Source organism: Podarcis melisellensis (genome assembly GCF_964234715.1).
Source record: "Podarcis melisellensis genome assembly, chromosome: 6".
In the NCBI taxonomy this organism is placed as follows: domain Eukaryota; kingdom Metazoa; phylum Chordata; class Lepidosauria; order Squamata; family Lacertidae; genus Podarcis; species Podarcis melisellensis.
The window spans coordinates 43,803,260-43,826,083 of NC_138538.1; the positions used below are offsets into that span (position 1 = coordinate 43,803,260).

The 22,824-nt window shown below is 41.9% G+C and overlaps 1 protein-coding gene across 6 annotated transcripts in view; it reads right to left on the bottom strand.

Moving 5' to 3' along the window:
• Positions 1-22,824, bottom strand: part of SCUBE3 (signal peptide, CUB domain and EGF like domain containing 3) — a 120,693-nt gene that overhangs the window by 33,721 nt on the left and 64,148 nt on the right. For 4 of the 6 annotated variants that reach the window (XM_081915555.1, XM_081915552.1, XM_081915551.1 and 1 more), the window contains 3 exons: positions 22,696-22,812; positions 11,469-11,516; positions 3,975-4,091 (listed from right to left, as the gene is read on the bottom strand). In XM_081915555.1, coding sequence (XP_081771681.1) covers positions 3,975-4,091; positions 11,469-11,516; positions 22,696-22,812 — 282 coding nt within the window. The remainder of the gene's footprint in view (positions 1-3,974; positions 4,092-11,468; positions 11,517-22,695; positions 22,813-22,824) is intronic. The other 2 variants (XM_081915554.1, XM_081915553.1) reach the window with 1 other exon arrangement.

Sequence of the window (22,824 nt, forward strand, 5' to 3'; positions counted from 1 at the left end):
TCAATATACTGTATTGGCCAAAATCAGTTTTGAAATCACATCACAATAACAATTTTGACTTGGCAATATATCACTCCTCGCGCGAGGGAAAACAGAGCAGCTAATTTCAAGGCACCACCAATATCGCACAATGATCTTAGCTGATAACACTGCTGATATGAGCTGCCTTCCCACAGGCTGACAGAGAATGGGGCAGCTGATCACCCTTCACTTCCAGGCACTGTGGCACTACCTTCCCCTGGCACTGAGGTGGAGCAGCTTTTCTCAGTAGCAGAAAAGCAGCAGCAGCCACAGTGGACATGCAGCTTCGCTCCCTGCCCCACTGACAGCAGCTTGATGCAGCGCCCATCCCCTCCCACTCAACCCGTGTGGTGGAGAGGACTCCGCTTCCTCTCCTCCTTGCACCCACCCACCCACCCACTCCTTCTGATCTGCTTGGCTTTTGAAAAATAGGGAGCCCTCAATAATAACCACAAGCCCTGATTTGAACAAACATGCTAAGCCAAACCTTGGCTTAGCTGCGCACTGAGCCAAAAGGAACCAGTTCAAGCAGGGACTTAGATGTGCAATTAAGTCCTGTCCAAAATGTGGCCTCCATTACCACTTTTGGGGTGGGGGGTGGGGGAAGCAGAACAGCACCGGAAAGGTGAGAGAGATGAACTTCAAAGGGGACTATGTGAAGCTGTTTATAGTAAGAAGAATGTAGCCCACCATGTAGGTATAGTAAATGACATTTCAAGTGTAGCCACCTTCCTCAGAGGCAGTTGCTCAAAATACATCCTTGTGCACAAGTTCTGCTGCCTAAGTTGATGTTGGTCATGCACACAGTGCACAGGCTACCCAGAGCATTGTTCTGAAGCAGAAGAATTATGTTAAAGATGAGCAGAAAGCCACCAGTTGTTGAGAAGGGACAGATATATGGCTAAGACTGTAGGTTCACAACAACCAATGACTGGACAGTAGCAATGGTGGGCTGCTGCCACTCACAAGATCCTTGGTTGGTTGTGCTGCTGCTGTTTATTGGGAGGTAGAGGAGCAATGCAGCAGTAAGGTCAGTGTAGTGCAAACACACTGGCAGAGTCAATCCGATGCTCTTGCAAGTGAGTCTGCACTGCACTGACCACAGTGCCACCTCACCCTCTACTTTTTGTTAAGCAGCAATGGTGTGATCAACTGGAGGTTAAGTGAGCAGTACTGCCCCAGCAGGCTGTCTGCTACTGTATCTGGATGAGAAGTTGAGCGGGACAATCTTATGGGAAAGAGAGAATCTAAGATGGAGGAACTGCCATATCAAACACCTTGGTAGGTTCACACCAGCAGGAAAAAAAGGTGTGTTCCCCCTGATCTGGTGTTTTTCTTCACTTGCCTGCCCCATTGAACTGGAAAGTAAGTGCAGTCCCAGGACTAGCACACTTGACACACCACCACCAACCTGGCAATTCCTGGAATGTGTTGGAGGAATGAGAGACCTTAGAATTGGCTGGGTCCAAAGCCTCTTCTGCTGAGTTCCCAACATGCCATTGCTACTATCGGAGCACAAACAGCAAAGCAGCAAGGGCCAGTTGGGTTTCTGTGCCCACCACAGGGAGGCTTATATGACCAGATCCCCTTATCTGCTCATTGGCCTCCCTCTCTATAGGCAGAGGAAAAGATCTGCTGTACCCTATGATCCCCGCAACACCCCCTTAGGATTGTGCCCTAAGTGGAGAGGGGTGGGGAAGTGGCAGTGGCCTAGCCTTATTAGCTCCCTGCACATGAAGGCTAAGACCAATCTTAGGTCCAAAATCACAATAATCACTGTCTGGATGCAATGATTAACTAGCTCTGAGCACTCAAATAATGAGCAGGAGGGATTGCAAATAACTATATTGGAAGAGGAAATAGTTTTCAAATAACTATTTTGAAAATAAACGTAGACTAAAAAAAACACCTTTACAATTTGGCTGTTTTGCAAAAATCAACATTTCTCTCTCCCACATCCACCCCCCTCTCTCTCACACACACAATTCCCTAAATTCTCAAATAGCTTCTGCTACCTGTTAAGATATATTTTTACTTACTAGCCAGAAAATTTATTGCTAGGAAATGGTCTGTAAAATAGAATGAACCAAGGCTGATGAATCCCAGAAAGAAAGTTCAAGCAAACCTCATCTGAGGCTGCTCCCTTGTGTCTCCCCTATCCCATCAGTTCTAGCAGGAACTATGAAGTCGGAGCTTTTTTATTATTATCATTATTGTTGTTGTTGTTGTTATTGTGAGTGAAGTGAACTAGCAGTAAAACAGCTCCAAACTGTAATAAAATCCCAGACACAGGGGATATGGCTCTGGGTTATTATGCTTTCCTGGAACTCTAGCATCTTGGAGGCGGTGAGCTCTGAAAAATAATAATGAAGCAAATGGGGTCTGGAATCAGTAAGGCGGTTAGACAGCTTTCAGCAGAAGGGCTCCCCCCCCCCCTTTTAACTAAGGTCACGTTCCCTGGAGCTGCCAGAGACAGAACACAGACGCCCTCCATTTGTGGAGTCTCACCTTTTTCTCTGCAAGCCTTTCCAGATGATAAAAAAGCCTACACGCTTCTCTCACTCATATTCATGCTAATGCCAACCCAGCAGCAATAGCGTGATACCCTGTCCTCATGTAATTAACCAAGGGGGAAGGAAGCCATGTGTGTGCACGCATGTACATATTTATCAGTGGGAGATATAGCTTTAACTCTGGAAGGCCCAGTCTCCAAAATGCCAACAGTCCATGGATGAACATTGCTGTGATGGGAAGGAGGGTGCGGGGAGGAAGGCAGCATAAGGCCAGAAGAGTTGTATAGCAGGTTGACGCTCAGCTTCAAAAGTAACAAAAAAATAAATTGATCCCCTTTTTAAATGGCACTGGCATCTTGGGGAGTTGTGTTGCTTGGGGGCATGGGCACTATTCAATAAACACTCAGGAGACAGGAATGATATTTCACTCAACACTCCCAACTGCAAAAAGACACCATAGCTGAGAAGTAGGGGCAGAAACAGAATTTTCTTAGCAAAAAATCAGCAGAGTTTTGAGTGCTGGGTAAATGTGCAATCCCCACAACAGAAGTGCTACCTTGTGTTGAAAATGTCCCATTCAACAAATAAGTAACAACCGCACTTGCGTGTGGTGGGAAATACAAAGGAAGAGGGGAGAATCTTTTGAGAAAGTCCTCGGGACTGTAGCTTAGCAGCAAAGCACATGTTTTACATGCAGAAGGTTGCAGGTTCAATCCCTTGTATCTCCAAACAGGGCTGAAAAAAACTCCGGTCTAAAACTCTGGAGTTCAAGCACCAGTCAGTGTAGACCAATGGTCTGATGTGATAGAAGGCAATTTTCTATGTTTCCCATTTCTTTGTCAAGAAATAATGAAAAGGTTGGCAGGCTTTTAAAATAATGGCACTTGGTAGAGCTGTGAAGAGGGAATGAAGCTAGAACATGGAAGTTTCACTACCTTGGGCTGCTCACCAGATAATAATAATTATTATTATTATTAATAATAATAATAATAATAATAATAATAATAATAATAATAATATAATTATTATTTATATCCCGCCCTCCCCAGCCGAAGCTGGGCTCAGATCCATTGCTACACTTGGAAAACCAGGTCAAAGCAATGGCTAAGACAGTTGTCACCAGCAGCCTCTGGTGAAAATGCTGCAATCATCTCTTAGATTTGGATCAACCGTTTTAATTCATGTCACAATAAATTTTAAGGACAGAGTTACTATGAAACTCAGTTGATGAGGATACCGTTGACGGCTCTGTGGAGGCAACAGCTAAATGAGGTAGTTCATGGAAAGGGGCACTGGGAGACATCACATAATTATAGTGCCCCATCTAGGTAAAATTTGACTTTCCAACTTGTAAACTGAAGAAGGAACTCTACGAGGTCCAGTCCTGTTCTGTGGAACGTGTTCTCCCATACACTGGATATACATTTGGCTGCCATTTACCTTTGCACGTTTTTCTATCAGGCTGAAGCATGAATCCCATTGGGCAGCTGCAGTGCACACCAGTGGCTGCATCATGGCACTTGCTGTCACAGCCTCCATTGTTGACAGCACACGTTTCTGAAAGAAGATAAACCAACAACAGAGAACACTTTTAAAGTATGTGTAAATACTTCAAAACTTCAGCAACAGTTCCTGAAGACTATACGAGTGTTGACAGGAGTGATATGAAATTTTCTGGGTGATATTCTGTCTTCTTCTTATTATTATTATTTATTAAATTTGTACACCAACCTTCATCCAAAGATCCCAGGGCAGTTCACACACAAAAATACAAAATGGGAATATTGAGGCAAATGATTTCCCATGAACTGTGCTAGACTGAGGTATACAAAATATTCCACTTCTGCTTATGAATGGAAATGAAACATCAAATTTTCAAAAAGAAAAAGAAAGAAAGAAAGAAAGAAAGAAAGAAAGAAAGAAAGAAAGAAAGAAAGAAAGAAAGAAAGCAGAGTGCCCAATATTATCCTGTCAGATAATCTGTTTCACAGAAATTCATTTTGTCAGCCAAAGACATTGCAAAAAATAGTTCAGGGCACTCCTGTCATAGTGTGTACATGGCAGAAAAGTTAAAAAGGGAATAATTGGTTTGCCACCCCCACCGCCCATCATTTCCAACAGCCATGTGATGAAAAGAAGAACAAGCAGACACGAGGAACTGCCATTTCCACATGCTACTGCTCTCATCAGAAAGCCTGGGCTGCTCCACCCCACTCATGAAGGATTTCAGAATTGACTGAGATGGAGCAACAGAACCATCTGCTCTGAATGGTACAGTAAAGAGAAGCCAGTTAGGCTCCAGAAAGCCAAACCACTCCTCATAAGATCAACACATTTCTGCTGCAGACACCCCAGGGAAGGTAGGGAAACCAGGCTACTGTATTTCTCAAGGGTCCAACAAGGCCTGTTTTTAGACCTGTCTGCTTCGATGTCAGTTAGTTGATATGAGACCCTGGTAACATAAGTTTGCTTGATTTCATCTTCCTTCCTCACCTTGTTTTCTATTTATGTTGTAACTTTTTGGATTGTAGTAATTGGTAGCTACTGTTTATATATATGTATTGATATTGACATGTAAGCCACTCTGGGAGCCTTTCTGGCTGAAGAGTGGGATACAAATGCTATGAATGAATAAATACATACATGCATACCAGCAGCAGATAGCGTGGTGGGACTCTGCTTCTCACCTGACTTCTGGTCGGTTGTGTGGCTGGCAGTACACAGAAGGCGGAGAGGGAGGTGGTGGAGAGGTTGGCACAGTGCAAACACACCAGCAGGAACATGGACTGGCTCTGCTGGTGCATTTGCACTATGCCAAACTCTTCACCACTTCTCCCTCTTCCTCCCCACAAGCAGATGTTATGTGACCAGTCAGAAGTTAGGTGACTGGGGCCACCCTACTATGCCACCCACTGCTGTTACATACATAATCTGCCTTTGCGTACATGAACAATAGCAGCATTGGCTGGGCTTTTACTTTAATTGAATTCTTCTAACCAACTCAGATGCTTGCTACTCAGGACGGGGAAGTATTTAACACACATCATTTACATCTTGACAAAATGTGCTTGCAAATCAATCTTCATTTGTTGTTCTTGCCACAAAGTACATTGCATTGAAATGGAGTAGCTTGTTAATGAAGATTCATATTTGAGAATATTAGTGACTACAGTATGTGTCTTGGGCTCTAAGGAATGTAATCTGTTTTGGGTATTAGTGAGCAAAGAAATTGGAATGCTTTCCATCTAAAAGTGACCCATGCCTATGAAACTAAAATACTATAAACATACTTACTCAGTTTATGTAATGTAACCCATCAAAGCAAATGTTGTACTTTAACTCTTGTAGTTTCAGGGCTGGGCCAAAGCAAAGCAAGTCATTGAAGATTTTATTTCCTCTTAAATATACTTTGTGAAAAGCATCCATGAAGTCTAGGCCTTTGGTATGCAAAAGGGCCAGTTATGGTTTGTTATGAGGCCGATAGAAAAGGCAAACAATATGTTGCAAAGGCAGCAAGAGTTCATGTTCAGGGTACCAGTGGTTACATAAGACTTTATTTTAGGGCAACACGTAATCTCTTATTCCAGAACAAGGAAGTTCAGAACAGAACGTTGTGGGTGGCCCTCATTAAGAACACTCCAGTTTCATAGAAAAGCTCCTACGTGTCCCTCTTAACATATTTAACCAGCAATTTGCTTACATACCGAAGTGAAAAAAATCATAGTCTCCGTACAATTATTAGGTAATGTCACAACTATTGATAAGGTGTGTAGTTATGGAGGGCTGGTAGCTAAGACAATAGCATTTTTCTTACAATATAATAACTAGACTATCATATAATGGTCTGAGCTGATCTTCCAACTAGGAAGAAAGGTGTGTTGAATTCTGATCATACTTTTTGAACACACACCCCCTCGCCACTTTGCCCAAACTGGGCACCTCTTTGCACTAGCACTTTATATCAGTTTCATTTACAATTTCTACAACTACTACACATTTTAGGGTGAAATCTACCTCAATTAAATTTAATGGGAGCTTTAGGAGAAATGCATCACACATTTCATTTGCACCAGTATTTTGCTAGGCACTCTGCAGGGCATAAAAGTGAAGCAACTTGCTAATTACATTTCTCCCCAAACATTCCATCACTGCAGCTGCCTCTCTCTCCCTGTCACCCTGTGACAACTCCTCCTTCCCACTCCAAGCTTATGTAGTCTAGGCGGCTTGATCTTAATAAAACAAAGAAAACAAGCAAGCCCCAAAATTTACTAATCAGCGTTTTGACGGATTATATTAGTTGCACATTCTCTTATCCAGAGTAGCCAATGTGGTGCCCTTCCGATGGCCTGGACTACAGCCCCTTTTAGCTCCAGCCAACATGGCCAGTGGTCAGAGCAGGTGAAAGTTGGAGTCTGCAATATCTGAGGGTGAGACATTGGCTCTTCTGCTCCACCCTGTAGGACAATTTTTTGGGGATACACCTCAGCACCATTAGTGCACAGTAAACTTGGTTTTTCTCTGCATGTACAAATCCACAAATACGATTCCGAGACTGATTAATTCCACTAATATAGCACACATTGATCAGTCATTTGGTTTCAGACTAAGCAATGTAGGTGGTTACATTCCCACTGCAATTGTGCACCTATTATAACATGCAACCTGAAATGTTCAGACCAGACTGGCATAATATTTATCATTATCATCACTGTCATGATCGTCATCTTCTCTCTTTCCAAACAGCCTAACATTTTATTCTTTAAATTTATATCCCACTCTTAGATTTACATCTATTTGCCATCTTAAACTTTGGACAGGGTGTACCCTTAGCTGATTATATCAATAGCAGACCCATAGTAACCATTATCATATGAGGCAGATCCACAGGCACCAATGCACATATGGAACATTTTTTGCGTAAGAACGCAGTGGCCTTAAAGCAGACAGAATTTTAAAAGGTCATCAACATCCTGCGGTGCTCAGAACTTGGGGGAAATAACTAAGATCTTTTCTGAGCCATAAGCACTAATGAGGTGTTTAACTATATTCTCGTATGCCAAGTTAGTATGTAGCTATTACATAATTAGCTATGCAATGACTGCTATACAATTAAGCTGTTAAAATGTTTAGACATTTTTAAACCCATCAACAATGAATTTTTATTTTGCATTTTATTGTCCTAGCATAGTTTTACATGATCCTTCTGTAAATCTTTACAGTCTGTATTGAATTTAATCGCCTTGAGGCATTTTGTATTATTTGCATATGTCATCTGTTCATATTAATGAATATCTTATGCAGCACATTAAGAAACAGCAAATCACGCTGTTAACCTCTCTCTATTAGGAAATGGACTAATAAGCCATCTAGGAAAAGAAAATGTTGCAAATCAATAAAGACAGGCAAGATGGCTCATGGAGAGAGGAAACATGATAAATCAGATGTATGATGAAATGGACTGTTATTTACAAAAGCGTACACATCACAGTGACCAGTTAGCCTCTAAGACACAACAGCATTTTCCCATCTTCATGCCGCTACTGTGGCCACTGTTGTGCCCTCCAAATATTGTTGGACTAGTAACTTCGTCCAGCCCCAACCAGCACGGCCAATTGTCAAGAGATGTTGGGAGGTACAGTCCAACAACATCTGAAAAGCACCATAGTGGAGGACACCAATTTACTGTACTTTGTCTTCCAAAATTGAGAGACAGCAGATTGAGTGATATTTTCTATTCATCCTAAGTGACTATGGGGAACATGGCTCTCCAGATCTAAGAGAATCAACATGATTCACAAAACCACAAAGAGCATGCACACATGCATGTGGGAAAAGCAAGACTACCTTGCTTCTGGAGCCCTACACAGCAGATACACCAGGCCATAGCACAACTGGCTAACAAACAAAAAAGTTCCATACGTCTTAAGTCAGCATCCCAGACATCTCTTGTCTCTGTTTTGTGATATCCTGCCAAATCAGTAATTACAGTTCTTAATGAAGTAGAAGACCTATGCCCTGGTTGCACCACTTCAGAGGCTGTAGGTGAGAGCTCACATAGTAAAATGCTGCCCCACAGAGGGGAAAACATAGAAAATACTTCTACATATTAAAATCTAGTGTATCAAGGAAAAATCTAGGTTTTAATCCTTCTCCCTGAAATCTTGAACTGTCTTTGCTTTTTTGTGGTATGGAGGAGCATCATGTAACTTCTTCCTGCAGTGAGAATCAATTCTGACTTTAATCAGGATCTTCAGGGGCAGCATCCCTTTCCAGTGTTTAGTATTTCTCTTGCACAGGAACTGAATGACAAAGGATCTCCAGAGGGCTAAGGTTGTAAACCTTTTGCCAATGTTAAGATCAGGTGAAGAATGCTGACTCCCATCAGTATACAGAAAAAAGAGTTTGAAGAAGAGTTTGGATTTGATATCCCGCTTTATCACTACCCGAAGGAGTCTCAAAGCGGCTAACATTCTCCTTTCCCTTCCTCCCCCACAACAAACACTCTGTGAGGTGAGTGAGGCTGAGAGACTTCAAAGAAGTATGACTAGCCCAAGGTCACCCAGCAGCTGCATGTGGAGGAGGGGAGACGCGAACCGGGTTCACCAGATTACGAGTCTACCGCTCTTAACCACTACACCACACTGGCTCTTTCACTGAGAAGTAATGCATTCCAGGATGGAACATGGGAGTTGTTTAACAAAAGTCAACAAGACATCTCCAAGCTGAAAACAAATGTTTCTACAGTTGGAGCAGAACTGTTGAGCAAAACATGTGAGCTGCCAGACAAGGAAACATGTGACATAGATGAGTGTACAACAGCCAGGGCCAGCCTTACTCCCAAGTACCACAAAGCTGACACCTTGGTCTGCAATCTCCAGTCCAGAGTACAGGTGTGGGGTAATGCTGACTTTAGTTATGGTGCAAAAATGTTTGATGGGTAACTGATGTGTGTAATGAAGCCCCAAACAATGGGAAGCAATTTTGTTCAGCTGAGCAGCAAGGTGGGAGGAAGGAGGAAAGGGGGAAATTTCACCCTTTCCTCTTCAGCTATTTCCCCCCTCAAAATTGTAAGTAGCCTCCCCAGCATCACCTACCAAAATGTTTCAGAAGCATTATTACATTCAAAGCATATTCCCCACAAGCATATTCTGTATGTCGGTGGGCTGCTATATTGATACCATTATGACAAACAAACAAAAACATATTCCCCATGGAGGAAATGCAGAGTCTTTGGTTTGATTTAAATAGACGGTGGGTGGTCCAAGTAGAATACTGGGGGATGGTTGGGGCGTAATCAAGTTTTAGCACTCTTATGGTGCAAAACAAAAACAAAAAACAGACAGACAGACAGGAAAAGAAAGAAAGCTTATTACTAGTGCTGTGAAAAATGTGAAGATGATGCCAGGACCTTACAAAAATTATTATCGCTTAGTAATAGGAATCCTTCATTTCAAGCATGGGACAAGCAAAACAACTGAGAATTGCTACAATTTGAGACACAGACTGCACATATCTGGTGCAAATCATCTACCATCAAGGAGTGATGAAATAGTATCATCCACAAAAAAAAAAATCATCTGGAAGAGCCCTTGGAAGACTATGCAGCATATTAAGTTTGTAAAAATAGTGGTTGTCACCAACCCATTTGAGTTTTGCCTTGTGTGTGTGGTGCTAACCTTAGTCTCTGAAGATATTGTCTTGATCATCAGTAAGAGACAAAATGACCTTCCTTTTTCCCTTCATCCATTCTGCTTCATCAGTGCTTATCTCCTACCTCAACTCTACCATTACAAAATAAGGCAGCTCAGAAAAGGGCAAATCCCCTTCCTTCTCACAGTCACATAGCCTTTCGTTTCATGTGAATCCTCATGGAAGAAGTGAGTAATGATGTACTCAGCTCAGCCTTATGCTTCAGTCTATACTTCAGAGCTGCATAAAACAATGTGAATTAGAGCTAACCCAGCATTATCAAGTCAAAAGTGGCAAGTAGGGACTAGCTGGTGACATCTACAGAATGTTGGCATGGTTTTTCAAAGTTTCCTGCTGTGTCCTTAGGTTTAATATGGATGCAATGCTCATAGTTGCTACCGTAATCAAAGTACAACCCCCCTATCTTTATCCAGATCTGTTAGCATGCTATTTTAAGTAACAAATCTTTCATTAGGTAAGTAGAACAGAAGCCAATACTTGCTGTAATATATGGCGGCAATAAGAAAGGTAACTCAAAATCAAGTTTCCCAAATGCAGGCTCCCCATTTGGCTCTGCCATAGAATCTCAACACTGTTTTGGGGCAAGTCATTGAATCCTTGTTGCCTTTGTGGTTCCATTGATGTAATTATGCTATCCTTGAAAACATTAATGGCACATTAAAGACTGCTGTAGATTTTGCATACGTAAGCGATGAAAGTCAGCTAAGTACCTAACAGAGACAGACAAGCTTCTGGAAACTGCTTTAGCGATTGCACAATACAGAAGCAAATAACAGAACACACACTGCCCCTTACCCCTAAAAGCGGATGGCTATATTTTCTAGCAAAAGAACAGTCCATTAGCCCAAGCAAAGCAAGCAGCCATCTGAAGCCCCACATTACATAAAAGTTCTGTTATTTGTGGAATAATTCTGTTGCCATGCATGTCTTTTTCTGCACTATCTGCGTAGCTCCAGGCCTGCACGCGCTTCCCTGATAGCTGGGGACCATGCAGATTACAAAGGCTAAAAAGAGATTTAGAAATAGCAGAGTTGGGGCAGGTTAGATAGTTAGTAAGCACCAGTGCCCCTTTGAGTGGCCCTTCTGCCCTACTCTCTAGGGTGCAAAGTGAGGCATGCAGTTAGTACAACAGCTCAGGCCCCTGTGCCCAGTTATTATATTCAAAAATACAAAATGCAGCTATAGTTAAAACTCCTCATAGAGATAGAGAACAAAAATATTTACCATTAGAAAACGTCTGGGGGGTAACGTGCTGCTGGAGGTGCCTCTCCCCTGTTTAATATTATAAAAAAGTGGTTTAGAAACAGTATCTAGCAAGGAGCTTGGCTTTAAAAAATGTAAATATTCCCAAAGCACAGATGAGTCACAAAATTTCAGTGATTCCCCTCCCCTTTCCCCCCACAAATCTGGCTGAATGAAACTACCCAATCACTTGGCCAATGGATCAATTTCATAATGGTTTCCTTCCTGTTCACCAATCATCATACACCCCCGCTTGTCTACTACCATATATCAGGCTGTGATAGAATACTAACTAGTGGGTTTTTCCAGAGCATAGGCTGAGAATAAAAAGACAGACAAAAGAGAGAGAGAAAACTGAATTCTATTACTATATTAAACTAATTTCTCAAGCCAGATGTAGAAGCAGCTTTGAAAGAGCTCTTGTTTATCACAGAGGAGGAGAACTACATTTGGGCAGTAAGGCAGCATGCATGTAAAGAAAACCTGACTGTTCAGAACAGCAAAGACAGAACTTCAGCTAATACAGAACAAGCCACCCATCAGCTTCTGTTTTAAGAGGTAGTCTGGAACTCAAGATCTGCTTATCTGTCAGGTTTTCATCTGCAAACTTAGGTGTAGGTCTCTGCTGATGCTAGTTAATCAGCTGAGCTATTCCAGAAGAAGATAAATGAATGACAACAGTTTTATCCTATGATGATCCTTCAACAGTAGGTCCCACTGCATTCAATTACTTGTATCCAAAGTAGCACTGAACAGAGGTGGATTTAGGGGTCCAAACACTTGAGGGGTGCTGCAACTATCCCCCCACATGCCCCCTAAATCTGTTATGCCCCCAAGCAGATTTTAGGAGGGCATATGGCAGCTGGGGGAGTCCTACTGCAGAAGCAGAAATCCTTGCACTGTCAGGATGTATGAAGTGAATGCTGCCAAATTATTCTTACTCCCAAGTAAGTGTGCATAGGATTACAACTTATTTCACATTAAGGGATATAAATTCAAAACAGTCCTGCTCTAAGCAACCTCTCATATTTTGGCTATAAATGCCTTTCCTTACGTCATCTTAACCAGAGTTTGACATGGGACTCTTCAGATAGCAGCATCTGAAGAATTGGCTGTGCATAACTCATGGCTAGAGATACATAAAAGGTACCACACTTTTCTATTTCCTAGGTGAGTTGAGTTCTCTCAAGTCTGCTTCCAGTGCTTTACTGAACATGTGTCTTCTCTAAGAAACATATGTTTTAGATACCTGGGCTGATGCCTGGAAACGACTGTGGACAACTACAATGCATAATGAACTATACAAAAGCAAAGGCGTCCTCAAGGTTTTCCATGCATTATTTGCCAGTGCTGAATTGTGCAATGCTTTTTTAAGCACCACCATATCAAAAGTGGTTTGCTGATCTGGGGCCAAGAGTGGCTTTAAAAAAAGGGGGGGAGATGCTATGTAATTCAGCCATACTTTCATGTTGGAATAGCAACCAAATGGCCTCAGAAAGAGTGGCAAACCAAAATCCTGTTTCTGAAAGAAACCAATTGAAACTGAAGACCAGCAGTATGCTCAGTGGAAGAAGCAAAGGTTCAAAGCATATTGAAGTCACCTGAGATGAACATATGTCATTAAGGATTATTTGGAGTGGATACTAAGCTGCACAAGGCCTTCTGGGCTAAAGGAATAGGGAATACTAAGATATAAGGATCAACGTACCCCAGCCTGGAGCTATGGCCTATTCTGGATTGACTGAACCCTCCTAAGAAATGAACTTGTGCAAACCTCCAGTTCCTCCTTTAAAGGGACATGAATATGTGAAGTTTACCGCAGCACTGGCAGGACGACTTTATGAAACCATCTGCTATTCCTGGGACATCACAAGGCTGACCCATATTAACGCCTTGCACTTACAAACAACACAAAGAAACAGCTAATTGGACAAACCTAACCCAAAGCTCAACAAGCTGGCAGCACAAGAGAGCGTGCGACCGGGCAGCGTACACCAAGCATGTGGAATAAGTTATCCCAAAGGGAGCAAGAGAGAGTCATAGCGTCTGAGTGCTGGCTTGTTAGACCTAATGAGTACCAAATCCCAGAGTCAAGAGTGTGGAGAAAAGACAGATGCACCCTGAAAATGGGAAAGAATAAATGGGCAGGAATAGTTCATTCCCCATTGCTCCTGATCAAGCGGAGCCCACAATTTTCAGCATATCTTGCTACAAATAATATCTCCGTATCTTGTGCTTGACAAGAAGAGCTTTTGTGAACAGGCCTCATCAAGCAGATTGTGAAGGATCAGCCTTCCCCATCATGCAAACCATTTGGGTGAATGTGTGTCTACAATGGGGGGGGGGGCGGCGGCAGAAGGAGATGTTCTCTTTTCCTCTACAGCAGAGAGAAGGTGATGTTTTCTTCATAGCTAGTCCCCAAGAATGCAATCGTTTTTCAGTTTTATGGATGTATAGCAAATAACTTTTTTAAAAAACTTTTATTTTGCTCATTCACCTTCCACTTGCATTCTTGCCAGTACTTTCATATTAAAAAAAACAAATATTTGAATACCAAGCTTACCAAGCATGTGATTAAACAGTAGTAAAATCAGTGCACAAGACTGTGAGATCTACCACTTTCTGAAATCACCATGATCCCCACTAATTTTGGGGGACGATGTAAATTTTGTCTACAATCAACATAGCAACACATACACCTATTACATATGTACATATTGGAATATTCTGTGCCCAATAAATTATGCCAATAAAGCAAAACTGCATATATTTATATTTGTCGTCTCCTGTTGGCCATGATGGGAGGAGAAAAGGGATATGTAAAGCAATCACCCCCCCCCCCACGACCAAATGTAAGAAGCTGACATATTGAATCAGATCATTTGTTGCATCAAGCACAGTAATGTCTACTGCTACAAGTAAGTAACAGAGTCTGAGAAAGAGTTTTTCTCCATCACATGCTACACAATCCTTTTTAGTTGGGGGTGCCAGGTATTGAATCTGAGAGCTTCTGTATGCAAAGCATCTCGCTTAGTCAAACTTCTGCTTACTTTTTGAGATTTTACTAGTCATGCTTACCTCTGCAGCCATAAGGGCTAGAAACCTGTCTTAGTTTTTTTAAGAATGAAATATTTTAAATCCTCAGAATGCTGTGCAATATACACTGCTATCAGCACCAATGCATTTAAATACACATAGTTCATTCTTTCCATTCTGCTGCCATGTGTTAGAGGCTAGTCTTCCACAAATTCACTAATCATTTTTATAGAAGATAAATAACTGATACTTAAAAGTTATTGCCCTCTCTTCCCCCAGCCTTTGATCCCAGGGACAAGGCAACCTTCATTAGGACTGACCCAACTCTATAAGAGGAATGTTATTCATTATCTACCTTTTTAAAAGCAGCATTAAAAAAAATGGGGTAGGGGGGGAATGAAAAACACCAGCCATGGCCTAATGAAACTGTCATTCAAGCAAGTTCACTGCACTTCCTGCCACGGCGTGATCTGAAGGGGACCTGTATTAGGCGACCTGTTTGGAGCAGCCTTTCAAACACACCGCATTCAATTTCAAAGTGCTCGGTCAAGGGAGTGGGTTTGCATTTGCCTTGCTGGAAACTTTATTCCCTGTGAAATGATGAAATATTTCAGCGGAAATGAAGGATGGGTGAAGGGGGGTGGGTGAGGATGGCTGTTTGCTAAGACTCGGCTATAAAACAAAAAAGGGCAGTTATAAATATCCAAGCAGGTATCTTACCCTCTCGCCTAGCTATAAATCTGTCCCCTGGGCTTCCCCCACTGGGAGGGGAGATTAGATGCCTCGTAATAACCCTTGCCTGCACAATCCGACAGTGTTTTACAAGTAGAGCAGCTATGAGCAGAGAGTACCCTGCAGTACACATGAATGGGATGCTTCAGCCTTCGCTCCTTTCCTTCCCATCCACGCAGCTAGAAGCAGGGACAAATGGAGGAAAAGCTCAGGCTATGTACTCTGAAAGGCCAGGTTTTCATTTTCAGTGCAGGGGTGTTCCGCGTGTCATGCTTCCCCGCCAATGTATTCTTTGATGTGCTCCCCATTTTGGAGTCCAGAATAAGTTCCTAAACAAAACAGAGCTTTTGTACAACTGCCATTTTGTACAACGTCTAGACCATGGGTAGGCAAACTAAAGCCCGGGGGCCGGATGTGGCCCAATCACCTTCTTAATCCGGCCCGCGGACAGTATGGGAATCAGCCTGTTTTTACATGAGTAGAATGTGTCCTTTTACTTAAAATACATCTCTGGGTTATTTGTGGGGCATAGAAATTCATTCATTTTTTTTCCTTCAAAATATAGTCCGGCCTCCCACAAGGTCTGAGGGAGAGTAGACCAGCCCCCTGCTGAAAAAGTTGGCTGACCCTCTAGACTGTACAAAGCAAGGCTGGGGAAGCTTTGGCCGAGATGTAGCAGTAGCAGCCAGTGAGGTGGGGCAGATCTGTAGAGCTGCTCTTCAATACCTGGCATCGCTACAGCTTAGCAGGACAAGGCTGGGCCTGGGCAGGGGCAAATTCAGGGCTTTGTGGATATGCTGGCAGAGCCAATCCAGTGCTCCCACCAATGTACCCACCCTGCTCCAGCGCCATCCACGTAAGCTGCAGTTATGCTAACACTGGAAGGGTACCTTTGCCGCACTACCACACATAAACTGCTACTGGTTGGACTACAACTCCCATCATCCTTCACACACCAATATGGGGGCTGGGAGTTGGAACCCACAGTTTTCTCATCCCTGGTATAAAGTATATATTTAGTTGTTAATATCTTTTAATTGTTTCAGCAAGCTGTTAGTGTGCACGCTGACTTTCAAAATGGAAAAGTTGATTTAAACTTTCTTTTTTACTTGGTGATTTTTAAAATGGGAAGGGGTAGATCTTTAAAAACTCATTGCTTTAAATTGCTGCAGTTTAAGTCTATCCACCCTGCTCAATGCATTAGCTGAGTGAAAAACATCTGAGTTTTCTCATCAATAAAATATTGCTGTTCGGGTTCTGGGAAAATAAAAGTGTTGTTCAATAGAAGTGCTACTTTCAGGGGAAAGTCTCAGTCGCCAACTATAAATGAAAAACAACTACAGATCAAGTGTTACACTGTAAGCTGATTGTTAGGAAAGGTTATAACTGGCTTTTGAGTACAACATCTCCTGAAATCATAGCAAATGGATGGATCAGTCAGTTAGCTTAGATGTGAATTAATACCATTACATTACTAAAGAAAGCCCAGAGGATTGTATATATAAAGTACTGTAACAAGAACCTTCACTGTAAGATATCTATGTTGAGTTTTCTCTTTCATGCTTATGTAATGCACAAAACGAAGTTTGTACACAGTATTGCATGGCGAGAAGGAGGATGTGGCATAAAGACAAGCCATACAAGATGAGATGAGAGAACTACTTTTTAGAATTCCGCTTTGGTAAATAAAAAACTAATCATTATTCCATATGAGCAAAATTAAAGATGAGGCTTGGCCCATGCTTGGGATCGAGCTTTTAAGCTGCACTCTTAAGCACATTACTTGGAAGTTCAATTGAAACGAGTGTGACTTATTTCCAAGTTTATTTGCTAAGAATCCAGGCGCCAGTGTTTCTGGACCACAATTCTCCATACATAACATAAAAATAACAGCACCAAATGGATGTCTTGGGAATACAAACTAGTTGTAAGACACTCAGCTACTGCCACAACTGAGGTCAGATATGTACTCTAAACTTACAATAATGGAGGTGGGGGGAGAGCAGGATTTGGGCTGACTTTGGTTGGTATGGGAGCATCATCACACTGGATGTTAAATCAAAGTATTCAGTGCAAGGGTCAAGGTTTGCTTGATTCCAGCAAGAAACTATCATGTGAAAACTGTATGGAGAGCACAGAGAACCTCAGCAGATGCACTCAAAGGCAATATCTAAGCTGGTTTTTATTCCATTAAAAAAAAAAACTACAATAAGAATAGAAATTATTTACAGCAATTTGTGGCTTGATTACTTCCTACATGGGGCGTCTTAAAATTAATCTGCTGTCAAGCTGCACATGCATCTGAAACCAGTAAAGCTTCTATCTCTCTCTGATGTTTTATTATTCCAAAACACACACAAATCAAATGTTTTGGGTTTTCTTTCATTCCGACAATTGTTCTCAGGCTGAGAGATCATGATGCCAAATTTTTGGTTAGAACAGGCTGCTATGTTCTAATATTAACCTCTCCAACCCTCCCAGAGAAAAAAGAGGACAATAAAGAGAAGACAACAACTTTCTGGTGCAACAAGCAGACTCATTCATTCAATGTGTTTTAAAATTCTGAAATTCCTGTACATTGACAAGAGTACATGTCTGAAACATTCAAACTATTTTTTGACTGGCATGTTTATATTAAAATTATATTAGACAGACAGATACAAGTGATGTTCATCCACATTACTAATATTGTAGAACTTGATTTATTATTCCATTTGTTCCATTATACATTCTTCCATTTATTTCAGACTCCATGCTAACTATTTCAGCCAAACTAAACGTGACTTTTACCAAGTTTGGCGTTGTGTTGCTGTTTTTGTTTAACCAATAGCTGGCAGGGGATTGAGCTGGACTAAACGTGAGTTCTACCACATAGCTTGGCATTGTGTCACTGTTTTTTTGTTAAACCAATAGCTGGGGTAGGAGGCTGACCACACTTGCTGTTTGCATTGGGAAAGAAAGCTGTCATTGGAACAATTGGGGGCTTATCCCATTGCTGATAGTTAGGAGTGGGGACCTGATCCAGATTGGGACCACAAGTTGGTGATAAAGCATTGAAGTACCCCATACCATACCATGCTTGCAAGCTGGTCATTGTCGTCCCCCCATTTTCAATTGGTTAAAAAAAAAAGATCAACTACACAACTTCAAGCTAAAGGGCAAAACTAGCCATGACTTTTATCTCTGTTTGCAATTCAGTTTTAAAGAGACATACTGTATGAACGCCAAGTTCCAAACATGTAGTATACTCCCAGCTAACTCTTGCAGCATCTACTGACTGAAGTCGAAACTGTCTTTGTTATTCAGCCCATAAGGATTTCCAAACTTACTGAGCACAACTGTGCATCTGTAGTATTAAGCAACCACATTTTATTTGTGGACGTTTTTGGCAAGCAAAATTGTGCGTGTGTGTTTAAACTCCATTTTCTATTAGAAACCTGAAGCATGGCTGAGCCCCCACAGAGAACAATCCTGTACTGGTAGCTTTTGTGTTCCTATGTTTATCTGTCCCACTGCTATCCTCAAAACTACACATGACAGAACTGTGATTCTCTCGCTGGCTGTTTTTTAAGAGCTTAAGACTGCCACCCTATACAGTGTCTTGGGGTGGCATCAGCTTGGCTCCTAGGGTTTAGAAAAGGCAATCATCACCACTTCCACCAAGGCTTCTGCTTGGCATTGCTGCTGTTTCCATCCCTCATGTCTCCCCCTCTGGACATTGGTTAGGAGGGAATTAATCTTTCCTCTCTGTCCCTAGCTTGTTGCATCTTCATGCTATTTGTCTCACAGGGGCCATTTCTCCCTAGAAGCAAATGGCAGCCAAAATGTGTGCATCAAAAAGCTTCTCCTGATTAATTTGTGGGTGGCTGTCAAGTTGCTCACACACAGAGGCACAGCTGGTTCACTTGTCCTCTCCATGTGAGTGAGCAGTGACAGGAACAAGGAAAAGGGACCTAATCTTGTCCTTTCCCTCTGGTTGGTAGTGAAAATTGTGTCTAGAGGGGGAAGCAAGCAAATGAGTAACAGGAACAGAAATAAGGTGGTGTAGTGGGGGGTGTTCAGAGAAAAGGGCTCTTCTCCCTTCAGAGGGCATCTTGTCCAATGGCTCTCCAAACCTGGAGCTGATATCAATAGCATCCCCTGATAATAGTCGCTTCCATACAACCTATCTGTTGAGCATTCCTCCTGCACAAAGTTTGTGCAGAGGTTATATGCCCTGCACTGGTTGTTGTGCATTCATTCTGATTTGCTCACAGGGAGAGTTATATGACATTGCATCAAGCAGTTTGTTATCCCTTACTTCCTAGTGCATTTTCCCATTGCTTTTCTTCCTGCAGAATACCTGGGGGTTTTGGAAGGGGGTTTCCTGGGCAAGAACAGCAAATCCACTTTAATTGTGTAACCTGAATTTGCTGGTCTGTGACTGAATCACAGCTGAAAAAAATAGCAGCAGCCTGGAACTAGCCAGAAACAGAATAATAGACATCTTCCTCACAGAGTGAGGAGGTATGTGTGCATTAGGAACTTGTAGCAATGCTGATATTACAGAAGGCTCTCTGTGTTCCTGCACTACTTGTATCAAGACAACATTTGTGTGAGAGCTTAGCAAACAGAATATCTGTGTTCTGCCAACACACATTTCAGAGTCAAGCTATATGGGGAATGAAAAGTCTAGGAGACAACTCATATGTGGAAAGGCTGAAGGAAATGCGTATGTCCATCCCAGAAAAAGAGGAAGGAGAGCAAGCAGCACAGTGACAATCTCTATATAAAACTTGTCCACATTTCCACTTGTCCCGTGCACTTTCTAGGCACAGGCACAAGAGATTTTGCATTTGCCCTGCAGTTTTCCAGAGACATACCCAGGCGCTGGTGAAACTGGCCCCTGCTGGGGGGCACAGGCCTGGTTGGGAGACGACGACAAAAATCACCTATCAGACTATGAAGTTTTTGGTGTATATGTGTGTGGTGATATGCCACTACTATTGCAGCAAGGTGAAATGTGGGAGAAACTTCCGCTTCTTCCTGTGCCATGGCACACGGGTGTGTGACTTTTTTCACTGTCCCTCCTTGCCTTGTCCTCACTCTGGACTCTTCAAGTAAAATGTTGCAATTTCTAATGTGGCTACTGTGCTAAGGTGATTTTTTTGGGGGGGGGCACTGATGCAATTCCTTGCCAAGTGAGCAAGGGACCTTAGGTATGCCTCTGCAGCTTTCCCCTGGAAAACCTGCTCTATACCACTGAATCTGTGGAAAACACAACTGCCATTTGTTCCAATTCAGCAATAAAGAGCAGGTTTTCCCTAGGGAAAGTGGTAATGCAAACAGAGGTGTGGATGAACCCATATTAAAACAGGTTGGGGTGGGAAAAATTCTTCTTCACAGTATTATCTGAAGAGAATAGAAGAAACATAATCATACCATGGCAATTTAAGTTGAAGCTTGGATGGAAAAGAAGATATTATCTCTAAAAAGTAGTTCAGCAATGGATCAAGTTGCCAAAAGAAACTATGAAGTCACCTTCCTCTCAGTGTGTGTGTGTGTGTGCGCGCGCGCGTGTGTGTGTTCCAAATAAAGGAATATGTCAGTGAAGATGCCCTACCTGAGGGCAAAAAGTTGTACTAGGAGATTGCGGAAAGGCTCAGGTGCCAAACTAATGACCCAAGTCTGGCAGGGCTACAATCTCCAAGATGCTCATCCATTTGTGTGGGCATATATATTTGTGTAGAAGATATGCTCCACAAAATGTGTAATCAGAGTGGTCCTATGTTCTATATAGGGATGGTGGAAAAAACTTGATTTAAGTCCACATTTAAAGACAAACCTACCAAATTCTTACTTTCTGAACCAAAACACAGCCATCCTTTAAAATTCACAGCCAAGTAAACCCAATCCAAATGCATATATTAGTGAAGATAACATTAAAAATGTATTGTAAGGGGAAATTGTAAAACAGTTTATTAGGCAAAATCAAAGACAAAAATGTGTTTATTGGGAGAAATTCACACTAAAATGGTGATGAATATTCATCAGGGTTTTTTAAAAATCACAAATTGCTGTAAAAATGTTGAGAACTTAATTGGAAAACTGAGATACAGAGAAAATTGAATCAGACAGACCCATCATTCCCTAGTTCTGAGGCAGGTTCAACCAACACATTACATTAATCTCAATACAAAATGATTGCCAGGGGAAGCCTTTTGTGCTCAATAACTTGTCGTTGTGGAAAAATACTTTTTAAAAACTCCATCTCCTTTCAAATTGTACCAGACTGTGAACAATTCAGAGCAGCTGGACCTTTGGATGCAATATAGAATCATTTTGAACTTTTATGGATTCTATTCCTAATGTGAAAGTGGAAGGTGGCAAAAAGCAGTCTTTTGGAAATCATTTACAGTTAAATGCAGAGTAATGCTTTACAAAGGCTAGGTTGTGACATCAAGGTATCTTATGGTTTAATATACAGTGGTACCTTGGATTAAGAACTTAATTCGTTCTGGAGGTCTGTTCTTAACCTGAAACTGTTCTTAATCTGAAGCACCACTTTAGCTTCCTGCTGCCGCTGCACCACCGCTGCACAATTTCTGTTCTCATCCTGAAGCAAAGTTCTTAAACCGAGGTAATATTTCTGGGTCAGCAGAGTCTGTAACCTGAAGCGTATGTAACCTGAAGCGTATGTAACCCGAGGTACCACTGTATAGTTCGCTAATCTTTCTGGGCCCAGGGACACACTTGAAAATCTAAGAAACTGCTGTGGGCACCACGAAATAACCATTTCATGGGGGGGGGGGGGAATTGTTGATGCTCAGAGTCCCCCTCCACCTACCCTGCCAAAACATTTGGTTAAAATCCAGCTCTGTAATGAATGTTAACTATGGCTATTTTAAACAAGCCATCTTCAGAAACCATGGTTTAAACAAGGCTCGTTTGAAACTAACTATAGTTAATGTTAACCACAGTTTCTAATGCTTGGATGACATAACAATCTGAGGCTAACAAAAAATAGAGGTGAAAACTTCTGACCACCTCCTCCCAAACACATGGGTGGGGGAGAAGAATGGAGGGCAAAGGTGTGCAATCTCAAAGAAGCTGGGTTTGTTCACATCTCTCTAAGGCATAGTTTAGTGTGATGTCCAAACACAGTCTTTATGTCTGGGACCTTACACATTTTTTTACTCTTAGCTTTTTTCTTCTCTTCTTTCAACGGTGACTTTTAGAGGGAAAGAGGCGATTAGATTAATATTATATCATTATATTATTTTCATCTTGAACATAATTTGGAATTGATACTAGGTGGAGAAAATAAACCCCCGTAATTTATTATGGCAGAAGGCTTATACAGCCTTATATGTATGACATTTAATAAGTACTGCACTCTATTCCCCATTGAGAATACACAAAAGCTCTTTCAGCCAAGGTATGCACTATAGCTCTCACCTACCTATGCATGTCTTCCCATCAGAGTGTAGTACAAACTTCACATGGCAACCACACTTTGGCCCTTGATCTGTATCATCACAAGTGTGTTGGCATCCTCCATTTCCATAGTTGCAGGTCACTGGAAGGGGCA